General features: G+C 33.8%; 1 protein-coding gene across 1 annotated transcript; it reads right to left on the reverse strand.

The window, feature by feature from the left end:
• Positions 1-27: 27 nt before the first annotated feature.
• LOC124530249 (dipeptidyl peptidase 3) lies at positions 28-9,141 on the reverse strand. Its single transcript, XM_047104306.1, has 14 exons — positions 8,813-9,141; positions 8,570-8,691; positions 7,363-7,515; positions 6,654-6,881; positions 6,420-6,546; positions 5,761-6,049; positions 4,768-5,021; positions 4,168-4,310; positions 3,083-3,194; positions 1,156-1,288; positions 953-1,076; positions 702-849; positions 418-591; positions 28-348 (listed from the first exon to the last, which is right to left on the reverse strand). The coding sequence occupies exons 1-14, from the start codon at positions 8,946-8,948 to the stop codon at positions 194-196; spliced, it is 2,298 nt and encodes a 765-aa protein (XP_046960262.1). The 5' UTR covers positions 8,949-9,141; the 3' UTR covers positions 28-193.
• Positions 9,142-9,367: the final 226 nt, after the last annotated feature.

The following is a 9,367-nucleotide window of genomic DNA, read 5'->3' on the forward strand; positions in this document are numbered from 1 at the left end:
TCGGAAGTCAAAGTCAAAACTACACAGTGCTTCGTATAAAATATATTTGCATAGATAGAAGTTATTTCACAAGTGCCGAGGAGTGCTCAGAGCACGCACCTCAGCACGGTGTGCGCTCAGAGCAGGATCCGGCGTGCTCAGAGCAGACGCGACCGGTCGGTGTGCTCAGAGCAGACGCGGCCGGTCGGTGTGCTCAGAGCAGACGCTGCAGGTCTGCGAAGTGCGCGCGCTCGAGGTCGGCGAGGCGCTCCAACTCGTCGTGCACGGCGGCGCCCGGGAAGCGCTCCACCCATGACGCCACCATGCCCTCCGCGCTGGCCGGGTAGCGCTTCAACTGCACGCTGTCGCCTGCGGAGACCGAAGTAACTTTATGGCATTCTCGCACACTAAATTAAATATATTTGGCCCGATGGCTACCTTCGTGCACGGTGTTCGGCTGGACGAATATATTCCGGGGCTGTTTGTGCATCATGACGATGTCCCTCCAACTGCTCCAGGGCTGCTCGAGACGGCTGTACGTATCGAATAATTTCTCGCCCGCAGCCACGTCGCCCGTCGCCTTGATGGTTTGCAGTTTGACGAGGAATTCGCCTGGTACCGCATAAATTATAATAAATTACTGATATACTCATAGCCCATAGGACTACGATATAAGCGATAACAATATGAGTTATTACTTTGTTAACTAGGAAATTGCTCACCAATAATTCTTTTGCCGTCTGTAGCCAGGCGACTTTTGTCCAATGTGAGAAGCAAATTCTTTCCAGGTTCCACCTCGGTGACGGTAAGCAGTCCGTTGCCTTCCAACTCCAACAAACGCATCAAAACGAACCGCGCTCTTGCATGGGCCTATAAAAAAAATGTAAATGTTATATAAAAATACCCATGAGAAAATGAGTATTAGTACTGTCAAAATTTAAATTTAATCAAAATGTATACAAATATAACATACCTGTAGCCAGATTTTGTTAGCGGGTTGGTACATCTCCGTCGCCTTCGCAGCTCCGTTCCAGAGTAGACTAAGCCAGTTCACGTACATGACATTTTGTGCCTCTTCGCCCTCGTAACCGAAGATTCTATAAGTAGAATTATTTTATAATATATGTAAAAAGATTAGGTTTTCCCAGTAATAAAGTCATGCCATGTGAGCGTTACTTGAGTATCTGCGGCTCGAGCGAGAGGTAGAGTCCGACGGCCTCAGCGCGGCACTCCTCGAAGGCGGACCCCAGCGTCGTGAACTTGCTGTCGTACGTCTCCCCTTCGGTGTACCACGATTCGATTTCCTTTCCTGATGAACAATATGATTTTTACAAAAATATATTCTGCAGATATAAGCAGACTTTAGTGTTGTCCTACTTAACATTTTGATGTAAATATAAAAATCTAGTAGTAACAACAAATTCAGAAAATATTTAGCATATTTATATTGTAACGTAATTGTGGCGCACGTTACATGTTTCATCCATTTTTAAATAATTTCGTCAAAAAAATATTAAATTTCTAACATAAGTTATCGGATGTCATCTGTCATTTGACTTTGACAACCATTTCTAAGGCTATGTTTTTGCATAATTTAAAAATACCGCTAAATTTGACATTTAAAATAAAAATGCACTTTTTATGCATTATGCATTCCTGACCTAATTGTGATTTATTATCTTTATATTATCTTTGAGAAAGATCAAAGATCATCTTTGACATTTGTCTAAGACCTCACTTTCCTTCCGCCTTTTAAGTCGAAATGTGACGCTAAATTATTTTCAAAGTTTTTGTAACTTTTATTTGGTTTAAACTATTGAATATTGTTGAAAATTGAAGTTTTAAGGCACGATATGTCTTAATTTAAACGATTGAAAGTAAATCCATATCGGATTACAAAAATAAATTTGGATATTTGTCGCCTCGTGGTAAGTCGAAAAACTTTCTTCGAAATTTGAATTTATTTCAATTGTTCGGTTTCGTAACAACGATTGTGGTTCTTTACAGGGAATCTTTAGAATATTTCCCATGATGCATTTTGTTATTTTTGGAAAATAACCGGGATTGACCGGGTAAGTTGGTTGAATTATTAAAGTGAAACTATAGATTTCGAAATTCGAAATTCGTGTTAGGTTCTAATTAGAATTGTTTCTCTTTTGCAGTTATTTTCAATGGTTATTTTCAACAGTTTATTTTCAATTGGTATTTTTCTACCATTATTTTCTACAACTGTATTATCGAGGATTATTCCTTGAATTATCTTCTTTGGCTGTATCTTTGAGTGGATTATTTTCAACGCTTTTCGAAGAACTGATGAACTTTATTTCTTTGGATATTTTGAATATACTTCTGGATTCCGGTATGTAATTTTTACATATTTATTTTTACCGCAACTTTGGAACTTCGTGGGATTTAGTATACATTTTTATAACTTTATGAAAATTTGGCATTCAAACACTTTTTTTTAAAGGATAGTTATATATTGTTGTAACGTTATTAAAACTTCATTTTTGACTTGTTTGTAACTTTTATTACATAACTTTGTCTAACTTTAAAATATATTTTTTTGCTAACTTTAAAACATTTACAATAAGTAAATATTTAATTAAGATTAGTGAATTAAAATGGATGTAAACATCCAGGCGCCCGATTTTGTTATCGTTGTTACTTTAAGACTTTTTAATTGTTAAAATTATTTTTATATATTATTCTTTTGGAATAAATTAATTTATATCATAGATTTGCCTTTTCTGTAAATCTACTTGTAATGTTGAAGGGTTATTTAACTGACTTCCGGAGCACTTTCTGTCGAGGATTTGTTTAATTTAAAAAAAAATCTTGTCCAGCTCTACCGAATTTTTAGTTTGCCTCGAAGAAAATTAATATTTTTTTAAATTTAAATTTATTTTTAGCCAATTATATATTACAATTGGCCCCCCTTCAATTTTATATTACAATATCTATAACCTTTCTTAAGTTTTCCGATAACGTTAATAAATTATCTAAAATAAAGCTACTTCATGTATATCCATTGATGACAGAAAAATTTATCGAATACTTCTTGACTATAATGTTTTGTAATTAGAAGAAATGGAAGACTCACCCGTGAGCGGGTTCTTGACCGTCTCCTTGTCAAAATTGAACGTTCCATCGGCGTTCTGCCGTAACAGCTTCCCACTGCCGTGTCCGAGAAGTTCATGGAGACCCACTTGTACCTGAGATATGTAAATATAATTCAAAAATTACTTCAACCAAAATTAATAAATTTTTTTTAAAGTAACCATCTACCGTTTTTTGATAACCTCTTAAAAAATATTCAGATAAACTATATATCAATAAGTATGTATAACTTAAATTTCCAAATCTGTTGGATTCGTATTGTCTAATTTATAGATATTGACTTAAACACCGATATGGCTGGATATACCGTCTGCTATAACACCACACCACATATATCAGTTAGATAAGTCCTAACAAGCCTACGAATCTTTGACACCGTAACGTAATTTTAAAATTATGCAAAAATCTTAGTATAGTTTTACAATTTCGGTTATTTTTTCAATGATTACTTTTAAATATCAGTTAAAAATATTCAATCACATTTTATTTCTGCAAATTTTGTCACAATGTCAGAATATTATTTATCTTATTTCTTTAAGATTAAATAATCAATTGTCAATAATTGAATTGTTGCAAACAATTGATCTGTTCCACTATTTTAACATTTTAGATTATTTAAGATAAGCGACACTGTAGGAAATTAAAGACATAATTTATGTACATATCTGTAGCTATTGTTTTCAGCATTGCAAAGTAATTGGTTAACTCGGAAACATTATTTGAAACAATTTATCAATATAATAAAATTAGGTCTGGTTGTAATATTATAAAAACCGCTTTGTACTAAATGCATATTTATACACGTGTACCGTGTATTATAAGCGAAATATTTTTTTTAATTATTGTCTATGGCTGTTTGTTCCGGCGAATCTCTGGTTTGACTGGACCGATTTTGACAGAACTTTCACAGGCAATTAGCGGATGTAATAGGGAGTAACTTCGGTTAATTTTATTTTAGAATTAGTGTTAAATTCAAACGGTAGTTAAATATAAACAATGAGCTATTTTGACTTTGAATTGACATAACAGTATTTGAAAGTAAAATAAATTACTGTGCATAGGTAATACCTCAAAAGCTGCCACTCGGTACTTCTCGAGGAGTTTCTTGTCATCGTCCGAGAGGAAGGGGATGACGGACTCCTTGTAGGCGGCCGGGATCACGTTGCCGAGGGACACGTTCTTAAATCCCTCGTTTTGGCGGATTTCATCATCTTCAAAGCGAAATGTTCAATTATTTTATATTTTATCACATTTCCTTGTGAAATTAACAAAATCTTTAATTTTAAATGTTGAAAAAGACTACTGTGTTTCTTGCCGGTTCTTCTCGGTAGAATCTACTTTCCGAACCGGTGGTAGTGCTTGTAAAAGCCCACTTGAATAAAGTATATTTTGATTTTCAGTTTCCTAAGTTAACCTGATTTTTATGTGAATATTATTTGAATAATAAGATATTAAAAAAATATTTTCGTCAGATTTGTATGAATAAATCCACCATATGTCATAATAACCATACATAACATATTATATAGTAAACTTTGTTACGTAAAACCAAAACGAGCAACGAAGGCTTTTAAGGTCTTGTCAAAGAAAATGGAGGGGGTAGTTACAGTTTGGAATGTGCAATGAAGGCTTGTAAGGTCTTGTCAAAGAAAATGGAGGGGTAGTCACAGTTTGGAATGTTGATGCCGGCGGGGATGCCGCTGCCGGAGAAGGTGAGCACGTCGAGCGAGGTGAAGTCTGGGCGCAGGAACGAGTCCTTCTCGAGCTGGCGCCCCCAGGGCAGCAGCCTGATGAAGCTCTCCGCGCCCGCCACCAGCTGGCCGAACTTCTGCGACATCTCCTTGTTGACCATCGCCACGAAGCCCTCGAACTCGCCGCGCTGCCCGCTCGGGTCGCGGTACGTCTCTATGAAGCCCTGGTACCTGATTATAAAATATAAATATGAGACAACATCACATACATTACTCTGATCCCAATGTAAGTAGCTGAAGCACTTGTGTTATGGAAATCAGAAGTAACGACGGTACCACAAACACCCAGATCCAAGACAACATAGAAAACTAATGGTAATCTACATCGACTCGGCCGGGAATCGAACCCGGGACCTCAGAGTGGCGTACCCATGAAAACCGGTGTACATACCACTCGACCATGGAGGTCGTCAAAATTGCAACAGGATTACTATTATACACAGGTTATACAGGTTATAAATGATTATAGTACTCTATAATCATTTATTTCGCAGCTAGTTGTTGCCCTCGACTTCGCTCGCGTTTTATATCTTTGTGTGTTAAGCAAAAAGTAACCTATTAGTCCAGGAATTTTAGCACCAAAAATCGGTCCGCTCTGCATATATGTTTCCGAGATATATGCAAAAAAACATTTTCCAAGATGGCGGCTAACGCTCGCGATTTCGGGCGACAAAAACACGGTTTTATACTTGGGGGGCACCCTCCGACATAATCCAATCGAAAAATCACGTGGAAGGATTTTATGCAGAGCGGATATCTAAAAATCTTGGACTATATGTCCTTTCTTAGAGTTCAAGTTTGCTTCATACCAAATTACACCAAATGCGGTTTAGTGGTGTGGTTGTGAAAGAGCGACAGACAGAGATATTTTTACATTTATAATATTATATAATAGTATAGTTTTACGTACGTTTCAATGATTGGTCCCTTGTCCTTAATCCAGTAGCGGCTGCCCTCTTTGTGTTCATTCAGATCTCCCTCTTGGAAGCTGTTAATGTAATGTTTCAGCATATTCCTTTCGTTGTCATTAGAAGCGTATTCTATCGCCTTCTTCAAGTTCTCGTTTACGAGGCTGAGCAAGGGAGAGTAGTCGCCACGTGTTACTTGGAAGTATGCATTTTTGTACTTTTCTTTTTCCATTGTAAGTGGAGGCTTAGCACTCTTCTCGACACTGGCCAAATGAATCGTGTATATTGGTACTGCAAATTGACATACAAAACATATAGTGTATAGGGCTTTGTGCAAGCCCGTCTGGGTAGGTACCACCCACTCATCAGTTATTCTACCGCTAAACAAAAGTACTCAGTATTGTTGTGTTCCGGTTTGAAGGGTGAGTGAGCCAGTGTAACTACAACAACAAGGGACATAATATCTCAGTTCCCAAGGTTGGTGGGGCATTGACGATTTAAGGAATAGTTAATATTTCTTACGGCGTCATTGTCTATGGGTAATGGTGACCATTTACCATCAGGTGGCCCATATGCTCGTCCGTCAACCTATACCATAAAAAAAAAAAAATAGAAATGTGTGATCATTTAATAACTTTATTTATTTAATAATTTTACTCACATCCATCATCAGCAAAAGTTTTGAACGTCCGACAGATATAAGCCTCGATGCGCTTTGTCTTCATCCAATCATTAACAAGATTAGAATCTTCTTCCGTGCAGTTACTTGAGAAATATGTAGTTACACCCTAATATAAAATAAAAAAAATATTGTTATCATGTAAAAGTTATTTTTCCAACTGTATAGTTTACCTCGGCTACACCTTAATATAATACTTTAAACATTTTTACTCACTTTATCTGACAGGCCGAGACTTGTTAATCTTGGTGCAATACTGAATATAGCATCTTTCGTGTTTTCCCATAATTTAGTGATATGTATGTTATCATTCGCATATGCTTTTGATGCTCTTACTATTGACTCGAATGTCTCTTTTGATAGATTTGGAATGAACTTAGTATCACCAAATCCTTTATAATTTCCACTGTTCGCAAAAAGTCCACCGGCATACACTAGGAATGCCTAAAGAACAAATAAAATGTTAGATTACAAATTTATCACACATACTTACAATAATTATAGTTTATATGAAAAAATATGTGTTTGAAATTAAAATAAATTTGATATTTTAATGAAATACATATAGTAAATTTATAATGAAAAAATTAAAAAAATACAACTATCTATTATCTATTTTGTACATAGTTGTATTTCAATTTATGCTATTCTCTATGATAAAAAATTGTATTTGGCACATGTAACCACAATAACAACAGTATCTAGTAGGAAGTGGTATTGCTATCATATTTTACTAAAATTTATGAATAAGGCTCTCAATAATTTTATAGGTTTTTTTTAGCAACAATAACATTAGCTAAGCTGAACATAGAAATTTATGGTTGACCATTTCCTCTAACTTCAAAGTGTATGAATCCAATATAATGAGAATTTAATCATTTTAATAAATTTTACAAAACATTTAAATAATTGCGGATAGCTGTACCTGAAAATCATCTTCTGATACTCCTGCACCAATTGCAGATTTCTTCAAATCATCTAAAGGCTCGGCCAGAAAGATTCTATGTAGCAATGAAAAAATTTTAGGTGACTCAGGACTTGTTTGCAAAAGTACAATTAGTCCACCATTCCAAGCAGCCTAAAAAATAATCAATACAAAAATATATATTCATATAAATATACTACTACACTATTATTACTATTACTGTAAGTCAGAATTTTTGTATTCATGCAAATTAATTTTAAGGCTTTCCAAAATATGTCAGGCATTCCTCGTAATTATTTTCCTTCATAATTAATGTAAGTGAAGCACACTGTAAAAGACAAGGCTTTTGTTAATTTTAAAGGGTTGCACTTTCTTGTTACACATTACTGACAATTTTGCAGACTTTTTCAGGTGTTTCATTAGGTATTGAGAAAAATGATTACCAGAATTTGTGAATTTCATTTCAATACTCATGAGGAATTGAAAATTATCTTTAAAAAGCAATTACATGGAACTTTAAAATATTTTAAAAACAAAATAAAACTTAAAATTTAAACATGGCACCATAAAAAATTAAGGCCGAAACAGCTTAACAAGAACTTAGCATAATAAATTTATTTAAATATATTTGTTTTTTTTTGTATTTATGTAACAAATTAATTTAACACAATAGCATAACAGTTTTTCAGTTAAACAGTCTTTTTTCATTTTTTATATTTGGCAATGATACAACTCTTTCTAATTAAAGAAAACATTATGTAAAAATATAAAGAACTCAAGAAATATATATTTATACTCTAAAATTTGTTTTAGAGTTCATTCAACTTTTCATTATTTTTGCAAAGAAATACATTCTGGGAAAATATCATAGTTTTCAATTTTCTTTATGCATAACATCCATGTTAATGATTGTAAAAAATCTTAACCTGAGAATAACCTCAAAGATTTTTTGAAACAATTTTATTATAACTCTATTAGACTCTAGTTTTAACAGAATGCATGTCACAATTTATTTGTAATTAATTACTATTTGTGTTTTTTTTTTCATGGAAAATAATATTACACTATATAGCATACACTATGTAAGCAATATACTATAGATAAGACAAAGGTATGTAAGTAAATTGTTATTTCTTATTAGAGCAATGTGTATTGGAATTAATTTAAATTTATTGACAAGAAATCCTTATAAAGCTATTTCACTTACCTTACTTAAATAATGAGCATAGAGTTTTTCCTGATTGGTCAAATTTTCAAATGCTTGCGAACTATCTAGTTCAACAAATCTTTGATTATTGGGAAGTAGATATATTGATTTGTCTTCCATAGCTAAAAAACGTATTGGAAATTGTAAATATTCCTGTTATTTAAAGCAAGTAACATAAGAAAATAAATTTTGATGCATTTGTATTATGAAATGTTTCCGAAATTGCCCTGTAGCGATACTGACCATTAATTGATTTTGCCGGTTGGACACTGTTAAATTTAGAGACTCCCGTTGAAAGTTTTTTGTATTTACTAATAAATGAATCAGCATATTTAATAAGCCGGCTTTTTGACAGATTAATAGTCAGGTTAAGCAACATTGATTATAATAATAGGTACCTGACCGTAGCTGTAATTATATTTTACAAATATTTAAAAGTGCCGTACTTACTAAAATATTGTATCTACTTTAAACACAAAATAATCCCTTCACAAACTTCAATTTGTAAAGTTCCACAAATTGACAATTAGAAGCAGGGTTCAGAAAGCTACAGCACGACAAATGACACTTTCATTCAATGTCGTCTTGACATTTATGACCAAAAATTGTCTATGACAATCTATTATCGATTGAAAATGTTGACGAAAGAATTTCATAAAAAAGGAAGGCAGCAGCAGGGCTTTAAAGAATGTTTGTAATGTTACTATATTGTTACTATTATATATCTAACCGTTAATAAACGTTTATAAAAAGAAAAAAAGTAATGATGGTTATCGTTTATCACCTTTAATAATAAAA

The sequence above is a fragment of the Vanessa cardui genome, chromosome 6 (assembly GCF_905220365.1).
Source record: "Vanessa cardui chromosome 6, ilVanCard2.1, whole genome shotgun sequence".
NCBI lineage: Eukaryota > Metazoa > Arthropoda > Insecta > Lepidoptera > Nymphalidae > Vanessa > Vanessa cardui.